At 47.9% G+C, this 23,372-nt stretch overlaps 1 protein-coding gene across 4 annotated transcripts in view; it reads right to left on the reverse strand.

Annotated features, from left to right (window-relative positions):
• The window catches only part of uba6 (ubiquitin like modifier activating enzyme 6), a 49,832-nt gene extending 27,785 nt beyond the window's left edge, over positions 1–22,047 (reverse strand). For all 4 annotated transcript variants that reach the window (XM_038983095.1, XM_038983097.1, XM_038983096.1 and 1 more), the window contains exons 1-19: positions 21,982–22,047; positions 19,789–19,863; positions 18,503–18,597; positions 17,721–17,749; positions 16,729–16,823; positions 16,360–16,471; positions 15,981–16,061; positions 12,249–12,371; positions 12,004–12,127; positions 10,787–10,890; positions 8,780–8,842; positions 8,596–8,672; positions 7,293–7,359; positions 6,509–6,652; positions 6,242–6,309; positions 6,002–6,080; positions 5,289–5,369; positions 4,610–4,687; positions 2,685–2,866 (exon numbers count right to left, since the gene is read on the reverse strand). In XM_038983095.1, the coding sequence (XP_038839023.1) occupies positions 2,685–2,866; positions 4,610–4,687; positions 5,289–5,369; positions 6,002–6,080; positions 6,242–6,309; positions 6,509–6,652; positions 7,293–7,359; positions 8,596–8,672; positions 8,780–8,842; positions 10,787–10,890; positions 12,004–12,127; positions 12,249–12,371; positions 15,981–16,061; positions 16,360–16,471; positions 16,729–16,823; positions 17,721–17,749; positions 18,503–18,597; positions 19,789–19,863; positions 21,982–22,004 (1,700 nt within the window). In that variant the 5' untranslated portion in view covers positions 22,005–22,047. The remainder of the gene's footprint in view (positions 1–2,684; positions 2,867–4,609; positions 4,688–5,288; positions 5,370–6,001; positions 6,081–6,241; positions 6,310–6,508; positions 6,653–7,292; positions 7,360–8,595; positions 8,673–8,779; positions 8,843–10,786; positions 10,891–12,003; positions 12,128–12,248; positions 12,372–15,980; positions 16,062–16,359; positions 16,472–16,728; positions 16,824–17,720; positions 17,750–18,502; positions 18,598–19,788; positions 19,864–21,981) is intronic.
• Positions 22,048–23,372: the final 1,325 nt, after the last annotated feature.

Here is a 23,372-nt window from a genome sequence, read left to right on the forward strand (position 1 = left end):
ACCATAACCTGATATAGATACCATACAACCATTCACTATCACATAACCTGATATAGATACCATACAACCATTCACTATCACATCACTATAACATGATATAGATACCATACAACCATTCACTATCACCATAACCTGATATAGATACCATACAACCATTCACTATCACATAACCTGATATAGATACCATACAACCATTCACTATCACATCACCATAACCTGATATAGATACCATACAACCATTCACTATCACTATAACCTGATATAGATACCATACAACCATTCACTATCACTATAACCTGATATAGATACCATACAACCATTCACTATCACCATAACCTGATATAGATACCATACAACCATTCACTATCACATCACCATAACCTGATATAGATACCACACAACCATTCACTATCACATAACCTGATATAGATACCATACAACCATTCACTATCACATAACCTGATATAGATACCATACAACCATTCACTATCACATCACCATAACCTGATATAGATACCACACAACCATTCACTATCACTATAACCTGATATAGATACCATACAACCATTCACTATCACATCACCATAACCTGATATAGATACCATACAACCATTCACTATCACCATAACCTGATATAGATACCACACAACCATTCACTATCACATAACCTGATATAGATACCACACAACGATTCACTATCACATAACCTGATATAGATACCATACAACCATTCACTATCACATAACCTGATATAGATACCATACAACCATTCACTATCACATCACCATAACCTGATATAGATACCATACAACCATTCACTATCACTATAACCTGATATAGATACCATACAACCATTCACTATCACTATAACCTGATATAGATACCATACAACCATTCACTATCACCATAACCTGATATAGATACCATACAACCATTCACTATCACATCACCATAACCTGATATAGATACCACACAACCATTCACTATCACATAACCTGATATAGATACCATACAACCATTCACTATCACATCACTATAACCTGATATAGATACCACACAACCATTCACTATCACCATAACCTGATATAGATACCATACAACCATTCACTATCACATCACTATAACCTGATATAGATACCACACAACCATTCACTATCACATAACCTGATATAGATACCATACAACCATTCACTATCACATCACCATAACCTGATATAGATACCATACAACCATTCACTATCACATCACCATAACCTGATATAGATACCACACAACCATTCACTATCACATCACCATAACCTGATATAGATACCACACAACCATTCACTATCACCATAACCTGATATAGATACCATACAACCATTCACTATCACATAACCTGATATAGATACCACACAACCATTCACTATCACATCTATAACCTGATATAGATACCATACAACCATTCACTATCACATCACCATAACCTGATATAGATACCACACAACCATTCACTATCACATCACCATAACCTGATATAGATACCACACAACCATTCACTATCACTATCACCTGATATAGATACCACACAACCATTCACTATCACCATAACCTGATATAGATACCATACAACCATTCACTATCACTATAACCTGATATAGATACCACACAACCATTCACTATCACCATAACCTGATATAGATACCACACAACCATTCACTATCACATCTCTATAACCTGATATAGATACCACACAACCATTCACTATCACATAACCTGATATAGATACCATACAACCATTCACTATCACATAACCTGATATAGATACCATACAACCATTCACTATCACATAACCTGATATAGATACCACACAACCATTCACTATCACATCACCTGATATAGATACCATACAACCATTCACTATCACATCACCATAACCTGATATAGATACCACACAACCATTCACTATCACCATAACCTGATATAGATACCACACAACCATTCACTATCACATCACCATAACCTGATATAGACATCACACAACCATTCACTATCACATCACCATAACCTGATATAGATACCATACAACCATTCACTATCACATCACCATAACCTGATATAGATACCATACAACCATTCACTATCACATCACCATAACCTGATATAGATACCATACAACCATTCACTATCACATAACCTGATATAGATACCATACAACCATTCACTATCACATAACCTGATATAGATACCACACAACCATTCACTATCACATCACCTGATATAGATACCATACAACCATTCACTATCACATCACCATAACCTGATATAGATACCACACAACCATTCACTATCACCATAACCTGATATAGATACCATACAACCATTCACTATCACATAACCTGATATAGATACCATACAACCATTCACTATCACATCACCATAACCTGATATAGATACCACACAACCATTCACTATCACCATAACCTGATATAGATACCACACAACCATTCACTATCACATCACCATAACCTGATATAGATACCACACAACCATTCACTATCACATAACCTGATATAGATACCACACAACCATTCACTATCACATAACCTGATATAGATACCACACAACCATTCACTATCACATCACTATAACCTGATATAGATACCATACAACCATTCACTATCACCATAACCCTCCCCCCTCACCTGTCGACGTATCTGCGAGCCTCTACATTGTCCAGCGCCGTGACAACCAGGTGTAGGCGGGAGTAGAACAGGTCGTTGTAGACCCCCTCGGTGGCAGGACACACCTTGTTGAGGTGAGCGTCTACCTGCATCTCTGGGTTGATCTCCAAGGTCGCTACTGCTGCTGTGGTGCTCTTAGGTTTCTGAGGGAGGGAGGGAGGGAGAAGCAGACAGAGAGAGAGAGAGAGAGAGAGAGAGAGAGAGAGAGAGAGAGAGAGAGAGAGAGAGAGAGAGGGGGAGGGAGGGAGGCAGGGAGGAAGGGAGGGAGAGAGGCAGGGAGAGAGAGGCCGAGGGAGAGAGGCAGGGAGGGAGGCAGAGAGGCAGGGAGAGAGGCAGAGATGAAGGGAGAGAGACAGAGATGAAGGGAGAGAGGCAGAGAGGCAGAGGCAGAGATGAAGGGAGAGAGGCAGAGATGAAGGGAGAGAGACAGAGATGAAGGGAGAGAGGCAGAGAGGCAGAGAGGCAGAGAGGCAGAGAGGGAGGCAGAGAGGGAGGGAGGGAGGGAGGGAGGGAGGGAGGGAGGGAGGGAGGGAGGGAGGGAGGGAGAGAGGGAGGGAGGGAGGGAGGGAGGGAGGGAGGGAGGGAGGGAGGGAGGGAGGGAGGGAGGGAGGGAGGGAGGGAGGGAGGGAGGGAGAAGCAGACAGAGAGAGAGAGAGAGAGAGAGAGAGAGAGAGAGAGAGAGAGAGAGAGAGAGAGAGAGGGAGGGAGGCAGGGAGGAAGGGAGGGAGAGAGGCAGGGAGAGAGAGGCCGAGGGAGAGAGAGGCCGAGAGAGGCCGAGGGAGAGAGGCAGGGAGGGAGGCAGAGAGGGAGGCAGAGAGGGAGGGAGGGAGGGAGGGAGGGAGGGAGGGAGGGAGAGAGGGAGGGAGGGAGGGAGGGAGGGAGGGAGGGAGGGAGGGAGAAGCAGACAGAGAGAGGGAGGGAGAAGCAGACAGAGAGGGAGGGAGAAGCAGACAGAGAGAGGGAGGGAGAAGCAGACAGAGAGAGGGAGAGAGGGGCAGAGGGAGAAGCAGACAGAGAGAGGGAGAGAGAAGCAGACAGAGAGAGGGAGAGAGGGGCAGAGGGAGAAGCAGACAGAGAGAGGGAGAGAGGGGCAGAGGGAGAAGTCAGACAAGTTATTTTGATGTGGACAAAACTTATAATGGATGATGATGATTAATAAATGTATCAATAATGATGGTATGTTTGTGTGTCTGACCTGTTTGTAGTGAGGTCTCTGTCTGTTGTCTGTGTGTGTGTGTGTGTGTGTGTGTGTGTGTGTGTGTGTGTGTGTGTGTGTGTGTGTGTGTGTGTGTGTGTGTGTGTGTGTGTGTGTGTGTCTGTTTGTCCTGTTTGTAGTGTGTGCGTGTGAGTGTGAGTGTGAGTGTGAGTGTGTGTGTGTGTGTGTGTGTGTGTGTGTGTCTGACCTTGTCACGTTCCTGACCTGTTTTCTCTTGTTTTTGTATGTGTTTAGTTGGTCAGGACGTGAGCTGGGTGGGTAGTCTATGTTATGTGTTTCTATGTTGGGTTTAATGTGTTGCCTGATATGGTTCTCAATTAGAGGCAGGTGTTTGACGTTTCCTCTGATTGAGAACCATATTAAGGTAGGCTGTTCTCACTGTTTGTTTGTGGGTGATTGTCTTCCGTGTCTGTGTATGTTGCACCACACGGGACTGTTTCGTTTTCGTTCGCGTAAGTAGTCTGTTCCTGTTCGTGAGTTCTTCGTGTTTATGTAAGTTCACATGTTCAGGTCTGTCTACGTCGTTTTGTTGTTTTGTAATCATTTCAAGTGTTCTTCGTGTTTCGTCCTGTTTAAATAAATATCGTTATGTCTGCATACAACGCTGCATTTTGGTCTGATCCCTACTCCTCCTCTTCAGACGAAGAGGAGAAGAGAAGCCGTTACAGACCTGTATGTGCTGAGATCTGAAGAGGAACTGTCTGTTGAGGTTGGACTTCTCTATCAGGTCGGGGTCCGTCACACACACCTGGGGACAAGGTCACCAATCAATACCACTAATCACACACACACACCTGGGGACAAGGTCATCAATCAATACCACTAATCAATCACACACCTGGGGACAAGGTCATCAATCAATACCGCTAATCAATCAATCAATACCTCTAATCAATCAATCAATACCGCTAATCACACACACACCTGGGGACAAGGTCATCAATCAATACTGCTAATCAATCAATCAATATCGCTAATCAATCAATCAATACCGCTAATCAAACACACACCTGGGGACAAGGTCATCAATCAATACTGCTAATCAATCAATCAATATCGCTAATCAATCAATCAATACCGCTAATCAAACACACACCTGGGGACAAGGTCATCAATCAATACCGCTAAATCAATCAATCAATACCGCTAATCAATCAATCAATCCACTAATCAAACACACACCTGGGGAAAAGGTCATCAATCAATCAATACCGCTAATCAAACACACACATTAACTAATGATTTTACTAATGAATTAACCAATCAATGAACTGATCAGTCTGTCAAGGTACACGTAGCGACCACAGAAGAGAACAGGTAATACGCAAAATCAACCAACCAATCCCTACCTCTCCTGAGCTCTTGGCCAATCCCACTCCCAGCAGGGCAAAGTTCTTGAGCATCTCACAGCCAATGGCTCCACAGCCCACCTGGAGAAGACAAACTGTCATCAACTACAGGTAAAATGGGGTCAAAGGCCAAAAAGGTTTGGGGACCCCTGTATTAGTGTGTGTACTGATATGTGTGGGTTGAGTCATCAGTGGGTTGTCACAGCGTGGGTTGTCACAGTGTGGTTTGTAACACCGTGGGTTGTCACAGTGTGGTTTGTAACACCGTGGGTTGTCACAATGTGGGTATTGACAGTGTGGGTTGTCACAGTGTGGTTTGTAACACCGTGGGTTGTCACAATGTGGGTATTGACAGTGTGGGTTGTCACAGTGTGGGCTGTAACAGCGTGGGTTGTCACAGTGTGCGTATTGACAGTGTGGGTTGTCACAGTGTGGGTTGTCACAGTGTGGGTCGTAACAGCGTGGGTGGTAACAGTGTGGGTCGTAACAGCGTGGGTCGTAACAGCGTGGGCTGTGACAGCGTGGGTTTTGATAGCGTGGGTTGTAACACCGTGGGTCGTAACAGCGTGGGTTGTAACAGCGTGGGTCATAACATAGTGGGTCGTAACACCGTGGGTCGTAACATTGTGGGTGGTAACATTGTGGGTCGTAACAGCGTGGGTGGTACCAGCGTGGGTGGTAACATTGTGGGTTGTAATAGCGTGGGTCGTCACCATAAAGACTCTCAGCTTGTGGAGTTCCAGACACATGGTCTCCCCGATGCAGACCCTCAGCCCGTCGTACCGATCACCCCTACACACACACACACACAGACACACACACACTTTGTGAGAATGTGTTTCACATTCTTTGTAGTGTGTGTGTGTGTGTGTGTGTGTGTGTGTGTGTGTGTGTGTGTGTGTGTGTGTGTGTGTGTCTGTGTGTGTGTCTGTGTCTGTGTGTGTGTGTTTTACCTGGGGCTAAACTCCTCTGCAGATAGAGACTGTAGTGGTTTCACTACCTCTATGGCATCTAGATAGAACTAGAAAGAGGAGAGAGAGAGAGGGGAGAAAGAGGAGAGAGAGGGGAGAGAGAGACACAGTATTACAATTCTAACACCAGAAAAATAAATCAGATGTATTGATCAGTCTGTGAGGTGGATGGCAGTAGGTTGACCTACCCAACCAACCAATCAGATGTATTGATCAGTCTGTGAGGTGGAAAGCAGTAGGTTGACCTACCCATTGCTGTAGCGGGGCAAACTTCCCCGTGAGGGCCTTGAGGACCTCCTGACTGGCAATGCCCCCCACCGCCGCGGACAACGGAGGGAGAAAACCCTGAGCCGTTCTGGACAGACAACGCACCAACTCACTATTCACTGGAGCCTGGAGAGGAGAGGGGAGAGGAGAGAGGGGGGGACGGGAGGAGAGGGGAGAGGAGGGAGGGGGGGAGGGAGGGGAGGAGAGAGGGGAGGAGGGGAGAGGAGAGGACGGGAGGGAGGGAGAGAGGGAGGGGAGAGGGGAGAGGGGAGAGGAGGGGAGGGGAGGGAGAGAGGGGAGGACGGGAGAGGGGAGGAGGACGGGAGAGTGGAGGACGGGAGAGGAGAGAGGAGAGAGGAGAGGAGAGAGGGGAGGGGAGAGAGGAGAGGAGAGAGAGAGGGAAGGGAGAGAGGAGAGGAGAGAGGAGAGGACGGGAGAGGAGAGAGGAAGGGAGGGAGAGAGGGAGGGGAGGGGAGAGGAGAGAGGAGAGGAGAAAGGGAGGGAGAGAGTGGAGAGGAGAAAGGGAGGGAGAGAGTGGAGAGGAGAAAGGGAGGGAGAGAGTGGAGAGGAGAGAGGGGACAGGAGAGAGGGGAGGGAGAGAGGAGAGGATGGGAGAGGGGAGAGGGGAGGACGGGGAGAGGGGAGAGGAGAAAGGGAGGGAGAGAGGGGAGAGGAGAAGATGGGAGAGGGGAGGACGGGAGTGTCACGAGTGTGAGTGTGTGTGTGCGCACATTCGTACACCAGTGTGTGTAGATGAAACACTCACTCTGGTTGTCAAGGTGTGGTTGACTTCCTCTGTTAGTTTGACCAGAACCTCCGCATCCTGACAGCACCTGGAAAAACAACAAATCACAACCAGCTATACAGGAAGTAGGGGCTAGGGACCAACCAGCTATACAGGAAGTAGGGGCTAGGGACCAACCAGCTATAGAGGAAGTAGAGGCTAGGGACCAACCAGCTATACAGGAAGTAGGGGCTAGGGACCAACCAGCTATAGAGGAAGTAGGGGCTAGGGACCAACCAGCTATACAGGAAGTAGGGGCTAGGGACCAACCAGCTATACAGGAAGTAGGGGCTAGGGACCAACCAGCTATACAGGAAGTAGGGGCTAGGGACCAACCAGCTTTACAGGAAGTAGGGGCTAGGGACTAACCAGCTATACAGGAAGTAGGGGCTAGGGACCAACCAGCTATAGAGGAAGTAGAGACTAGGGACCAACCAGCTATACAGGAAGTAGGGGCTAGGGACCAACCAGCTATACAGGAAGTAGAGGCTAGGGACCAACCAGCTATACAGGAAGTAGAGGCTAGGGACCAACCAGCTATACAGGAAGTAGGGGCTAGGAACCAACCAGCTATAGAGGAAGTAGAGGCTAGGGACCAACCAGCTATAGAGGAAGTAGGGGCTAGAGACCAACCAGCTATACAGGAAGTAGGGGCTAGGGACCAACCAGCTATACAGGAAGTAGGGGCTAGGGACCAACCAGCTATACAGGAAGTAGAGGCTAGGGACCAACCAGCTATACAGGAAGTAGGGGCTAGGGACCAACCAGCTATACAGGAAGTAGGGGCTAGGGACCAACCAGCTATACAGGAAGTAGGGGCTAGGGACCAACCAGCTATACAGGAAGTAGGGGCTAGGGACCAAGGGGGTAGAGGGTAGGGGGTAGGGACTAGGGGGTAGAGACTAGGGGGTAGAGGGCAGGGACTAGGGGGTAGGGAGTAGAGGGTAGGTACCAGGGGGTAGAGGGTAGGGACTAGGGGGTAGAGGGTAGGGACTAGGGGGTAGAGGGTAGGGACTAGGGGGTAGAGGGTAGGGGGTAGGGACTAGGGGGTAGAGGGTAGGGACTAGGGGGTAGAGGGTAGGGGGTAGAGGGTAGGGACTAGGGGCCGGGGGGAGGGGCTAGGTGGAGGGACTAGGGGGTAGAGGGTAGGGACTAGGGGCCGGGGGGAGGGGCTAGGTGGAGGGACTAGGGGGTAGAGGGTAGGTACTAGGGGGTAGAGGGTAGGTACTAGGGGGTAGAGGGTAGGTACTAGGGGGTAGAGGGTATGGACTAGGGGTTGTGTTACCCAATATTGGGCAGTCTGTTGTGTTGCTCCTGGAAGGCATCGAGAGCCAGCATGGCGGCGTGGATCTGCAGCGGGGCCTGAGGGACACATTCACAATGGACAAAACAGGAAACTGCTCAGAGACGGCTCCAACACACAGCAGATCAAACACACAGCACACTGGAGCTGACCTATGACCTCTCACCTCTGGTTTGCTGAAGTCGGGAGTCAGGACCTGAGGCTGAGACAGCTGCTGCTCCATCGTCTCCTGAAGAACACACGGACAGAGACACACGGACAGAGACACACGGACAGAGACGTTTAAGGAAAAGACCCCTGCAAACTGTCTTTTGGTGTGTGTTTCATTAGTCCACTGTTGATATCAGCCCCATAACAATCAGCAAGCAACTTTTCAACATATAGAACTTTAAAAATACAGAAAGTACCACAGTATGATGCAGTATGATGCAGTATGACACAGTATGATGCAGTATGATGCAGTATGATGCAGTATGATGCAGCACGAGGCAGTATGATGCAGTATGGTGCAGTATGACACAGTATGATGCAGTATGATGCAGTATGATGCAGTATGATGCAGTATGATGCAGTATGACGCAGTATGATGCAGTATGATGCAGTATGACACAGTATGATGCAGTATGACGCAGTATGACGCAGTATGACGCAGCACGAGGCAGTATGATGCAGTATGACACAGTATGATGCAGTATGACACAGTATGATGCAGTATGATGCAGTATGACACAGTATGATGCAGTATGATGCAGTATGACGCAGTATGATGCAGCACGAGGCAGTATGATGCAGCATGATGCAGTATGACACAGTATGACAATATGACGCAGTATGATGCAGTACGGCGCAGTATGACTAAGTATGATGCAGTATGACGCAGTATGATGCAGTATGATGCAGCATGATGCAGCACGACGCAGTATGACGCAGTATGATGCAGTATGACACAGTACGATGCAGTATGACGCAGTATGATGCAGTATGACGCAGTACGATGCAGTATGACGCAGTATGATGCAGTATGATGCAGTATGACGCAGTATGACACAGTATGACGCAGTATGATGCAGTATGACACAGTATGACGCAGTATGATGCAGTATGACACAGTATGATGCAGTATGACACAGTATGATGCAGTATGACACAGTATGACGCAGTATGATGCAATACGGCGCAGTATGACACAGTATGACGCAGTATGACGCAGTATGATGCAGTATGACACAGTATGACGCAGTATGACGCAGTATGACGCAGCACGAGGCAGTATGATGCAGCATGATGCAGTATGACACAGTATGATGCGGTACGGCGCAGTATGACACAGTATGACGCAGTATGACGCAGTATGACACAGTATGACGCAGTATGACGCAGCACGAGGCAGTATGATGCAGCATGATGCAGTATGACGCAGTATGACGCAGCACGAGGCAGTACGATGCAGCATGATGCAGTATGACACAATATGACACAGTATGATGCAGCACGAGGCAGTATGATGCAGTATGACACAGTATGATGCAGTATGACACAGTACGATGCAGTATGACGCAGTATGACACAGTATGATGCAGTATGACACAGTACGATGCAGTATGACGCAGTATGATGCAGTATGATACAGTATGATGCAGTATGACGCAGTATGACGCAGTATGACACAGTATGACGCAGTATGATGCAGTATGACACAGTATGACGCAGTATGACGCAGTATGATGCAGTATGACACAGTATGATGCAGTATGACACAGTATGACGCAGTATGATGCAGTACGGCGCAGTATGACGCAGTATGACACAGTATGACGCAGTATGATGCAGTACGGCGCAGTATGACACAGTATGATGCAGTATGATGCAGTACGACGCAGTATGACACAGTATGATGCAGTATGATGCAGTACGACGCAGTATGATGCAGTATGACGCAGTATGATGCAGTACGGCGCAGTATGACACAGTATGACACAGTATGATGCTTTCTGGAAACTAGATCTGGAAAACTTGATTACTGACAGGCAAAACATTTTGGGACTGTATCAACAGCGGACTAATAATTTAAAAAATTACCAAAAGATGGAATTTTCCTTTAAGTGTAAACCATTAAAAGTGTTATGTGGTTTATGAACGCGGTATTGCGGTTGTGTTGTGGTTGTGTTCTTACGAAGCTGTATGTTCTGGGGGTTTTGACCAGCAGGAAGAAGCCCCCGTGTGCATAGGGCTGCAGACACGATGTGTCCCCTACGGTGAAACTGTAGGGAGAGAGGACTGACAGACACACATTATTATCAACATTAATACCCCTCTCCTACCTGTGACCTGTCATAGGCCTGTCGTATCAGTACCTGTGACCTGTCATAAGCCTGTCCTATCAGTACCTGTGACCTGTCATAAACCTGTCGTATCAGTACCTGTGACCTGTCATTGGCCTGTCGTATCAGTACCTGTGACCTGTCATATGACTGTCGTATCAGTACCTGTGACCTGTCATAGGCCTGTTGTATCAGTACCTGTGACCTGTCATAAGCCTGTCGTATCAGTAGCTGTGACATGTCATAGGCCTATGGTATCAGTACCTGTGGCCTGTCATAAGCCTGTCCTATCAATACCTGTGACCTGTCATAAGACTGTCGTATCAGTACATGTGACCTGTCATAGGCCTGTCCTATCAGTACCTGTGACCTGTCATAAGCCTGTGGTATCAGTACCTGTGACCTGTCATAAGCCTGTCGTATAAGTACCTGTGACCTGTCATAAGACTGTCGTATCAGTACCTGTGACCTGTCATAGGCCTGTCATATCAGTACCTGTGATCTGTCATAAGCCTGTCTAATAAGCCTGTCGTATCAGTACCTGTGACCTGTCATAAGCCTATCGTATCAGTACCTGTGACCTGTCATAAGCCTGTCTTATCAGTACCTGTGACCTGTCATAAGCCTGTCGTATCAGTAGCTGTGACCTGTCATAAGCCTGTCGTATCAGTACCTGTGACCTGTCATAAGACTTTTCTATCAGTACCTGTGACCTGTCATAAGATTGTCCTATCAGTACCTGTGACCTGTCATAAGCCTGTCGTATAAGTACCTGTGACCTGTCATAAGCCTGTCGCATCAGTACCTGTGACCTGTCATAGGCCTGTCTTATCAGTACCTGTGACCTGTCATAAGCCTGTCCTATCAGTACCTGTGACCTGTCATAAGCCTGTCGTATCAGTACCTGTGACCTGTCATAGGCGTATCGTATCAGTACCTGTGACCTGTCATAGGCGTATCGTATCAGTACCTGTGACCTGTCATAAGCCTGTCGTATCAGTACCTGTGACCTGTCATAAGCCTATCGTATCAGTACCTGTGACCTGTCATAAGCCTGTGGTATCAGTACCTGTGACCTGTCGCGCGGTGCCGTTGAGTGTGTCCATGCCGTTGACCTCTCTGAAGAGAACACTCTGTCCAGTCTGGAGGCCGTGGGTCCTGCTGTCCATACAGGTTACCACCCCTGGGTTACCCTACAGATCAGAGGTCAGAGGTCAGAGAGGAGGGTGTGTGTGTGTGTGTGTGTGTGTGTGTGTGTGTGTGTGTGTGTGTGTGTGTGTACCTGTGTGTGTGTGTACCTGTGTGTGTGTGTACCTGTGTTATGTTCTGGATAAACATCTCCTTGGCTTCCTCTCCCGTGGGGTCCGACACCTCAAACTGGTCCCCGAAGTCACAGAACACTCTCACACAGATCCCGTACGCGTCACATCCAATGAACTGCAAGGAAACAAGAGAGACATCATGCTTTTAGTTCCCGGGGGGGGGGGGGGGGGAACAGGGTGCCATAGGGTTACATTTGTGGCCCAGGTAATTAAACATACCGTACAAAGATAATCCGTCTGGGTGTGACCACAGAAATATAATATATTCTCTGATTGTGAATCTGAAATAGATTACATTTCTATGATCGTGTAAATGAAGAGGTCTGACCCTGATAGGAGGGTCTCTAGAGGTCTGACCCTGATAGGAGGGTCTCTATATGTAGAGGTCTCACCCTGATAGGAGGGTCTCTATATGTAGAGGTCTCACCCTGATAGGAGGGTCTCTATATGTAGAGGTCTCACCCTGATAGGAGGGTCTCTATATGTAGAGGTCTCACCCTGATAGGAGGGTCTCTATATGTAGAGGTCTCACCCTGATAGGAGGGTCTCTATATGTAGAGGTCTGACCCTGAAAGGAGGGTCTCTATATGTAGAGGTCTCACCCTGATAGGAGGGTCTCTATATGTAGAGGTCTCACACTGATAGGAGGGTCTCCATATGTAGAGGTCTCACCCTGATAGGAGGGTCTCTATATGTAGAGGTCTCACCCTGAAAGGAGGGTCTCTATATGTAGAGGTCTTACCCTGATAGGAGGGTCTCTATATGTAGAGGTCTCACCCTGATAGTAGGGTCTCTAGAGGTCTGACCCTGATAGGAGGGTCTCTATATGTAGAGGTCTCACCCTGGTAGGAGGGTCTCTATATGTAGAGGTCTCACCCTGATAGGAGGGTCTCTATATGTAGAGGTCTCACCCTGATAGGAGGGTCTCTATATGTAGAGGTCTCACCCTGATAGGAGGGTCTCTAGAGATCTGACGCTGATAGGTGGGTCTCTATATGTAAAGGTCTCACCCTGATAGGACGGTCTCTAGAGGTCTCACCCTGATAGGAGGGTCTCTCGAGGTCTCACCCTGATAGGAGGGTCTCTATATGTAGAGGTCTCACCCTGATAGGACGGTCTCTAGAGGTCTCACCCTGATAGGAGGGTCTCTAGAGGTCTCACCCTGATAGGAGGGTCTCTAGAGGTTTCACCCTGATAGGAGGGTCTCTAGAGGTCTCACCCTGATAGGAGGGTCTCTAGAGGTCTCACCCTGATAGGAGGGTCTCTAGAGGTCTTACCCTGATAGGAGGGTCTCTATATGTAGAGGTCTCACCCTGATAGGAGGGTCTCTAGAGGTCTGACCCTGATTGGATGGTCTCTAGAGGTCTGACCCTGATAGGAGGGTCTCTATATGTAGAGGTCTTACCCTGATAGGAGGGTCTCTATATGTAGAGGTCTCACCCTGATAGGAGTGTCTCTAGAGGTCTGACCCTGATAGGACGGTCTCTAGAGGTCTTACCCTGATAGGACGGTCTCTAGAGGTCTTACCCTGATAGGAGGGTCTCTATATGTAGAGGTCTCACCCTGATAGGAGGGTCTCTAGAGGTCTTACCCTGATAGGACGGTCTCTAGAGGTCTTACCCTGATAGGACGGTCTCTATATGTAGAGGTCTTACCCTGATAGGAGGGTCTCTATATGTAGAGGTCTTACCCTGATAGGAGGGTCTCTATATGTAGAGGTCTTACCCTGATAGGACGGTCTCTAGAGGTCTTACCCTGATAGGAGGGTCTCTATATGTAGAGGTCTCACCCTGATAGGAGGGTCTCTAGAGGTCTGACCCTGATAGGACGGTCTCTAGAGGTCTGACCCTGATAGGAGGGTCTCTAGAGGTCTCACCCTGATAGGAGGGTCTCTAGAGGTCTTAACCTGATAGGAGGGTCTCTATATGTAGAGGTCTCACCCTGATAGGAGTGTCTCTAGAGGTCTGACCCTCTAAGGACGGTCTCTAGAGGTCTTACCCTGATAGGAGGGTCTCTATATGTAGAGGTCTTACCCTGATAGGAGGGTCTCTATATGTAGAGGTCTTACCCTGATAGGAGGGTCTCTATATGTAGAGGTCTTACCCTGATAGGACGGTCTCTAGAGGTCTTACCCTGATAGGAGGGTCTCTATATGTAGAGGTCTCACCCTGATAGGAGGGTCTCTAGAGGTCTGACCCTGATTGGACGGTCTCTAGAGGTCTGACCCTGATAGGAGGGTCTCTATATGTAGAGGTCTTACCCTGATAGGAGGGTCTCTATATGTAGAGGTCTTACCCTGATAGGACGGTCTCTAGAGGTCTTACCCTGATAGGAGGGTCTCTATATGTAGAGGTCTCACCCTGATAGGAGGGTCTCTAGAGGTCTGACTCTGATTGGACGGTCTCTAGAGGTCTGACCCTGATAGGAGGGTCTCTAGAGGTCTGACCCTGATAGGAGGGTCTCTAGAGGTCTTACCCTGATAGGACGGTCTCTAGAGGTCTTACCCTGATAGGACGGTCTCTAGAGGTCTTACCCTGATAGGACGGTCTCTAGAGGTCTTACCCTGATAGGACGGTCTCTAGAGGTCTTACCCTGATAGGACGGTCTCTAGAGGTCTTACCCTGATAGGACGGTCTCTAGAGGTCTGACCCTGATAGGAGGGTCTCTATATGTAGAGGTCTTACCCTGATAGGAGGGTCTCTATATGTAGAGGTCTGACCCTGATAGGAGGGTCTCTATATGTAGAGGTCTTACCCTGATAGGAGGGTCTCTATATGTAGAGGTCTCACCCTGATAGGAGGGTCTCTAGAGGTCTGACCCTGATTGGACGGTCTCTAGAGGTCTGACCCTGATAGGAGGGTCTCTTGAGGTCTGACCCTGATAGGAGGGTCTCTTGAGGTCTCACCCTGATAGGACGGTCTCTAGAGGTCTCACCCTGATAGGACGGTCTCTGGAGGTCTTACCCTGATAGGAGGGTCTCTATATGTAGAGGTCTCACCCTGATAGGACGGTCTCTAGAGGTCTGACCCTGATAGGACGGTCTCTAGAGGTCTGACCCTGATTGGACGGTCTCTAGAGGTCTTACCCTGATTGGACGGTCTCTAGAGGTCTGACCCTGATAGGACGGTCTCTAGAGGTCTCACCCTGATAGGAGGGTCTCTAGAGGTCTCACCCTGATAGGAGGGTCTCTAGAGGTCTCACCCTGATAGGAGGGTCTCTAGAGGTCTTACCCTGATTGGACGGTCTCTAGAGGTCTGACCCTGATAGGACGGTCTCTAGAGGTCTGACCCTGATAGGACGGTCTCTAGAGGTCTCACCCTGATAGGAAGGTCTCTATATGTAGAGGTCTCACCCTGATAGGAGGGTCTCTAGAGGTCTTACCCTGATTGGACGGTCTCTAGAGGTCTGACCCTGATAGGACGGTCTCTAGAGGTCTTACCCTGATAGGAGGGCCTCTATATGTAGAGGTCTTACCCTGATAGGAGGGTCTCTATATGTAGAGGTCTTACCCTGATAGGAGGGTCTCTATATGTAGAGGTCTTACCCTGATAGGAGGGTCTCTATATGTAGAGGTCTTACCCTGATAGGAGGGTCTCTAGAGGTCTTACCCTGATAGGAGGGTCTCTAGAGGTCTTACCCTGATAGGAGGGTCTCTAGAGGTCTTACCCTGATAGGACGGTCTCTAGAGGTCTTACCCTGATTGGACGGTCTCTAGAGGTCTTACCCTGATAGGAGGCTGATGGAAGTGGCAGAAGTCATTGATTTTCTTCTGGAGACTCAGCCTGGCCTCAGTTAGGATCACACACTGGACAACACAACGAGGACAGTCAACAGTGTTTCAGATCCACAAAGTTACAGCACGACTGTGCAGAATCACTCATCAACAAGACGTGTGTGTGTGTGTGTGTGTGTGTGTGTGTGTGTGTGTGTGTGTGTGTGTGTGTGTGTGTGTGTGTGTGTGTGTGTGTGTGTGTGTGTGTTGCTGTGTGTTGCTGTGTGTTGCTGTGTGTGTTGCTGTGTGTGTGTGTGTGTGTGTGTGTGTGTGTGTGTGTGTGTGTGTGTGTGTGTGTGTGAGTGTGTGAGTGTGTGAGTGTATCTCTCACCTGGTATCTCTTGAGGAAGCTGAGGTCAGTGGACAGGTCGAGAGAGGAGGAGGATGTGTCCACATGGACGTAAGGGTTCAACTCTGCTACCCTGGGATGGACCGCCAAAGCCCTGGGGGACAACGGAGACAGAGACAGAGAGACAAATACCGATTCAAACCATGAAAACCTGGGTATTGAATGGAAAGTTAGGGGATTGTTACCCGACCCCTAGTTTCCTGTTTCCTGTGTTACCGAGAAGCCACAAAATGCTGACGACGCAAGAGCAAATACGCTACAGCTGGCGAAGACAGTGGGCGTGTCGCGTAGTGACGTCAACGCTGATGGGCGTTCCTTGACGTAACTGCAGATAGACGGGACTGGTCTCACCTGTTCCTCTGAGTCAGCACATCGTCCTGTCTGAGGAAGAAGTTGGAGCCCAGGTCCCAGGTCTCACACTGCTTAGTGTCATGCAGCGTCAACACCTATACACACACACACCACACACACACACACACAGACACACACACACACACACACAGACACACACACCACACACACACACACAGACACGTCAATACAGCCAGGTCCCCCTGATTAAATGGTGACAATGAGATGTAGCTGAATGAAGTCATCATGAAGAATAACACAGTCCTAAATGGCACCCTATTCCCTATATAGTGAACTACTTTAGACCAGAGCCCTATTCCCTATATAGTGAACTACTAGTGACCAGAGCCCTATTCCCTATATAGTGGACTACTAGTGACCAGAGCCCTATTCCCTATATAGTGAACTACTAGTGACCAGGGCCCTATTCCCTATGTAGTGAACTACTAGTGACCAGAGCCCTATTCCCTATATAGTGAACTACTAGTGACCAGAGCCCTATTCCCTATATAGTGAACTACTAGTAACCAGAGCCCTATTCCCTATATAGTGCACTACTAGTGACCAGAGCCCTATTCCCTATATAGTGAACTACTAGTGACCAGAGCCCTATTCCCTATATATAGTGAACTACTAGTGACCAGAGCCCTATATAGTACACTACTAGTGACCAGAGCCCTATTCCCTATATAGTGAACTACTAGTGACCAGGGCCCTATTCCCTATATAGTGAACTACTATAGACCAGAGCCCTATTCCCTATATAGTGAACTACTAGTGACCAGAGCCCTATTCCCTATATATAGTGAACTACTAGTGACCAGAGCCCTATTCCCTATATATAGTGAACTACTAGTGACCAGAGCCCTATTCCCTATATAATGAACTACTAGAGACCAGAGCCCTATTCCCTATGTAGTGAACTACTAGTGACCAGAGCCCTATTCCCTATGTAGTGAACTACTAGTGACGCAGACTACAATCTCACTCACCTTCACACCTGCTAACACGATGTTCTTTGCTGTGAAAATAGGGCAGAGACGTCTAACGTCGGTCACATGACAGGAAATACATGGATACAATACATACTGTAAAAACTCACTGAACGCTATGTCATGTCACTTAATGTCATGTTCTGGCATGTATCGTCATGCTATGTCATGTGACTTAATGGCATGTTCTGTCATGCTATGTCGTGTCACTTAATGGCATGTTCTGGCATGTACCGTCATGCTATGTCATCTCGCTTAATTGCCTGTTCTGGCATGTACCGTCATGCTATGTCATGTCACGTAATTGCTTGTTCTGGCATGTACTGTCATGCTATGTCATGTTACTTAATGGCCTGTTCTGGCATGTACCATCATGCTATGTCATGTCACTTAATGGCATGTTCTAGCATGTATTGTCATGCTATGTTATGTTACTTAATGGCATGTTCTGGCATGTACTGTCATGCTATGTCATGTCACTTAATGGCATGTTCTGGCATGTGCCGTCATGCTATGTCATGTCACTTAATGGCATGTTCTGGCATGTACCGTCCCGCTAAGCCATGTCACTTAACGGCATGTTCTGGCATGTGCCGTCATGCTATGTCATGTCACTTAATGGCATGTTCTGGCATGTACCGTCCCGCTAAGCCATGTCACTTAACGGCATGTTCTGGCATGTACCGTCATGCTATGTCATGTAATGTCACATAATGTAATGCTATGTCATGTAATGTCACATAATGTAATGCTATGTGTTATTTGATGCGTATGTCACCTACCGATCTCCACTCCCAGTCCTCCCATTCCACTGAGGAAGACAGAAGACTGAGCCATCTGCTGCATAGCACTGTCCCCCAGGACATACCTCTGACGACTGGAAGGAGGGAGGGGGATCAGGGAGGGAGAGGGGAGAGAGAGGGGGGGGGGGGGTAGGGGGGGTAGGGGGCGGCGAGGGGAGTGAGGAAGGGGAGAGGGGAGAGAGGGAGGGGAGAGGGGTTAGGGAGGGAGGGAGGAGAGGGAGGATGGGGGTTAGGGAGGGGGGTGAGGGAGGAAGGCAGGTACAGAGAGGGATTAGGGAGAGGGAGGCAGGAAGAGGGGGAAGCAGGGAAGAGGGGGAAGCAGGGAAGAGGGGGAGCAGGGAAGAGGGGGAAGCAGGGAAGAGGGGGGGCAGGGAAGAGGGGGAGCAGGGAAGGGCAGGGAAGAGGGGGAGGCAGGGAAGAGGTGGAGGGAGGCATGGGAAGAGGTGGAGGGAGGCATGGGAAGAGGGGGAGGCAGGGAAGAGGTGGAGGGAGGCATGGGAAGAGGTGGAGGGAGGCATGGGAAGAGGGGGAGGCATGGGAAGAGGTGGAGGGAGGCATGGGAAGAGGTGGAGGGAGGCATGGGAAGAGGTGGAGGGAGGCATGGGAAGAGGTGGAGGGAGGCATGGGAAGAGGGGGAGGCATGGGAAGAGGTGGAGGGAGGCATGGGAAGAGGGGGAAGCATGGGAAGAGGTGGAGGGAGGCATGGGAAGAGGTGGAGGGAGGCATGGGAAGAGGGGGAGGCATGGGAGGAGGTGGAGGGAGGCATGGGAAGAGGTGGAGGGAGGCATGGGAAGAGGTGGAGGGAGGCATGGGAAGAGGTGGAGGGAGGCATGGGAAGAGGGGGAGGCATGGGAAGAGGTGGAGGGAGGCATGGGAAGAGGGGGAGGCATGGGAAGAGGTGGAGGGAGGCATGGGAAGAGGGGGAGGCAGGGAAGAGGTGGAGGGAGGCATGGGAAGAGGGGGAGGCAGGGAAGAGGTGGAGGGAGGCATGGGAAGAGGTGGAGGGAGGCATGGGAAGAGGGGGAGGCAGGGAAGAGGTGGAGGGAGGCATGGGAAGAGGTGGAGGGAGGCATGGGAAGAGGGGGAGGCATGGGAAGAGGTGGAGGGAGGCAGGGAAGAGGGGGAGGCAGGGAAGAGGGGGGGGGGATCAAATGATGTTGTTGTGAGACACTGAGCACATAGAACATGTTTTATTGGAACTATTACTGGTATGTAACTGTACCCACTTAATAGTGTTCAGTGATAATAGGTAGTACGGGATTTACCTGTACAGGGAGTCATCAATCTCCATGGAGTCAGCTGACATCTTGGGATGGGGAAACTCACTGGTCCGAGACGCACTGGATCGTGAGAGAGATCATGGAGGAGAGAAGTCCTTCTGACGTCAGGGTTTATATTATCTCTGTCCTTCTGACGTCAGGGTTATATTATGATCTCTGTCCTTCTGACGTCAGGGTTATATTATGATCTCTGTCCTCCTGACGTCAGGGTTATATTATGATCTCTGTCCTTCTGGCGTCAGGGTTATATTATGATCTCTGTCCTCCTGACGTCAGGGTTATATTATGATCTCTGTCCTCCTGACGTCAGGGTTATATTATGATCTCTGTCCTCCTGACGTCAGGGTTATATTATGATCTCTGTCCTCCTGACGTCAGGGTTATATTATGATCTCTGTCCTCCTGACGTCAGGGTTATATTATGATCTCTGTCCTCCTGACGTCAGGGTTATATGATGTCTGTCCTGGCTCCCCCCCGGGGCCCCCAGAACTACACAACTGATTCAAATAATCAAAGCTCGATGATGAGTTGGTTATTTAAATCAGCTGTGTAGTGATAGGGCAAAAAACTTGCAACGATGCAACGGAGGGGCCCAGAGTGGGGCCCCAGGACCCAGAGTGGACCCCCAGGACCCAGAGTGGACCCCAGGACCCAGAGTGGACCCCAGGACCCAGAGTGGACCACAGGACCCAGAGTGGACCCCAGGACCCAGAGTGGACCCCAGGACCCAGAGTGGGGCCCAGGACCCAGAGTGGACCCCAGGACCCAGAGTGGACCCCAGGACCCAGTTTGGGAAACCTTGGTCTACGCCACTGTTCTACACCCTAGTCCTGAGGACACAGGTGGGGGGGGGGCTACGTCCCAATTATCTCTCCTACCTCCCAAAATGTGCACTTGTACAATTCCCTTCACTGCTTTGAATGTAAATGACAGGTATAAGAAACTCCCTCTAGCTCTCTCCTCCAGCAATCCACTCCTTTCAGAGGAGTTTGTGGAACGTAGTGCACACTTTACAAGAAAGGACATATAATTGGGACGCACACATAGACTGGGTTTGCAGGCTTTCATTCCAACCCAGTACTTAAGAGTCCTGATACAATGGACCAACTTTTTATCCAGCCATTGAGTTGGTTTATCAGGTGTGTTTAGTGCTGGGCTGTAACAGTCTAACTTTACGTCGTCCCCTCGCCCCGACACGGGCGCGAACCAGGGACCCTCTGCACACATCTAACTAGCTAGCCATTTCACATCCGTTACACTGGGCTGTAACAAAAGATTAAAGGAATCTGCTCTGTTCTTACAGGTGAGATAAGAGGAATACCTGTGTTACGTTATTCTAGAATACATTATTTTAGCTAGCTATGTCTGTGTAATATCTGATAACACTATGTTGTCATCCGGTATATCCTTATCGGCTGCAATAGCTACAGAACAATCCACTATATTATGATACTAGCTGTCCTATGTCAAGGTACAATGGTTTTTCTGACTTAGCTAGCTCCATCAAGCTTTCTGTTTAGTGTATCTTAAAGTATCTATCTGATCGTTCTTACCGTTAGCGAGCTACATCACCACGCCAAATGAAGTTGATAGCTGAGTAAAGTTTGCTCGCTAAATAAACAGTATTGCTAGCTAGCTAATGGGCTTGCTAACTAGCTAGCTTCCTGGTCCCAATCTGCAGTTAGCTACTAGTAGCTAGCTACAATAACGTGAGGACGTTGTAAGAGTAGCAGTAACACTCGTAGTAGTACCATATTCAAATGTTTTGAGGTTGACAACTTCTCAAAGCCTTGTCAATAGCTATCTATGTGTTCATCTTGCTACGAACGATGGCTAACCTAACTTAGCATAGACTGCTTACTCAGAAGGGCGTTAGCTAGCACTAGCTAGATTTCTACATCTGCATTGCTTGCTGTTTGGGGTTTTAGGCTGGGTTTCTGTATAGCACTTTGTGACATCGGCTGATGTAAAAAGGGCTTTATAATTACATTTTATTGATTGATTGATACTGCCTGATGCCGGGTCAGTGCAAAAACACACCCTGCATAAACGTGTATAGTCATGCCGTATCAAGCACAAGTCTTCCTATGGCTGCAGATACGGATGTTCATAATGGTATTTGTGAATGTTGCGAAAAATGCGCATTAAAAACGTCATTCAGAGACGAACTATCTTACCTGTCGGTGTACGATAGGTTCATTGAGTTGTTGTTACGAATGAAGGGTTGTGTATAGATTAAAAAAAAAACATTAAAACTGTTCCGGGTTACCCAGATCACATGACACGGTTCACGTTTAAATTATATTTATTTGATAGATTTTTTTATTTTTATTGTTTAAAAAAAAATACAACAAACAACTGAAACAAAATTGTTCTGGGATATCCAGACTTTAACTTATTTAAATCAGGGTTGCAAGTTCGATTCCCCCAGCTGACAAGGTACAAATCTGCCGTTCTGCCCCTGAACAAGGCAGTTAACCCACTGTTGCTAGGCCGTCATTGAAAATAAGAATTTGGTCTTAACTGACTTGCCTAGTTAAATAAAGGTAAAAAATATATATATATGTGTTATATCGCAATAACAAGTGATCTGTTCTTTCTCTTGGTATTTGGCATTGCCAATTTTTACCAGAATCCATATTAAGTGCAAGCATCATAGTGCATAATATCATGTATCATTGGTCCTATTGAAAACCTGCAAGACACCATTTTACAAAACAGAGACACTGTTCAAACAGCCAAAGTTCATCTGCCCAGTAAAACATTTACAACTCAGACTCTCTAACTGATAGGGGTGAGGGATGAGAGGGGTGAGGGGTTGAGGGGAGAGGGGTGAGGGGAGGTGAAGGGTAGATGGGGTCCAGTTCTAAGGGTCCTGTACTCTTGGCCCTTGGTACAGGACCCTTAAAATCTAGAGTGAGTCATTGTCAGGTCCGATGGTCAGGAAAAACCAAAACCAAACGATGACGTCACTAATCTTATAGTAATTTATCCTACTGTAGACCTAATCCTAATGTTAGTTAGACTGTACCTATAGATAACAGATAGACAGTAGACCTAATCCTGATGTTAGTTAGACTGTAATAATAGATAACAGATAGATAGTAGACCTAATCCTAATGCTAGTTAGACTGTAATAATAGATAACAGATAGACAGTAGACCAATATAGAACTGACTAGATCATGTCATGTGGTCCATGTTAGTTAGACTGTAACAATAGATAACAGATAGACAGTAGACCTATATAGAACTGACTAGATCATGTCATGTGGTCCATGTTAGTTAGACTGTAACAATAGATAACAGATAGACAGTAGACCTATATAGAACTGACTAGATCATGTCATGCGGTCCATGTTAACTAGACTGTAACAATAGATAACAGATAGACAGTAGACCTATATAGAACTGACTAGATCATGTCATGTGGTCCATGTTAGTTAGACTGTAACTATAGATAACAGATATTAGTTAACAGTGGACCACAGGTCATCATGGCTGAGCGTCATAGCCTGTTTTACACAACTGTCTGGTTAGTGGTTACTTACATAGCTATATGTACAACA

Source organism: Salvelinus namaycush, unplaced genomic scaffold (assembly GCF_016432855.1).
Source record: "Salvelinus namaycush isolate Seneca unplaced genomic scaffold, SaNama_1.0 Scaffold1448, whole genome shotgun sequence".
Lineage (NCBI taxonomy): Eukaryota > Metazoa > Chordata > Actinopteri > Salmoniformes > Salmonidae > Salvelinus > Salvelinus namaycush.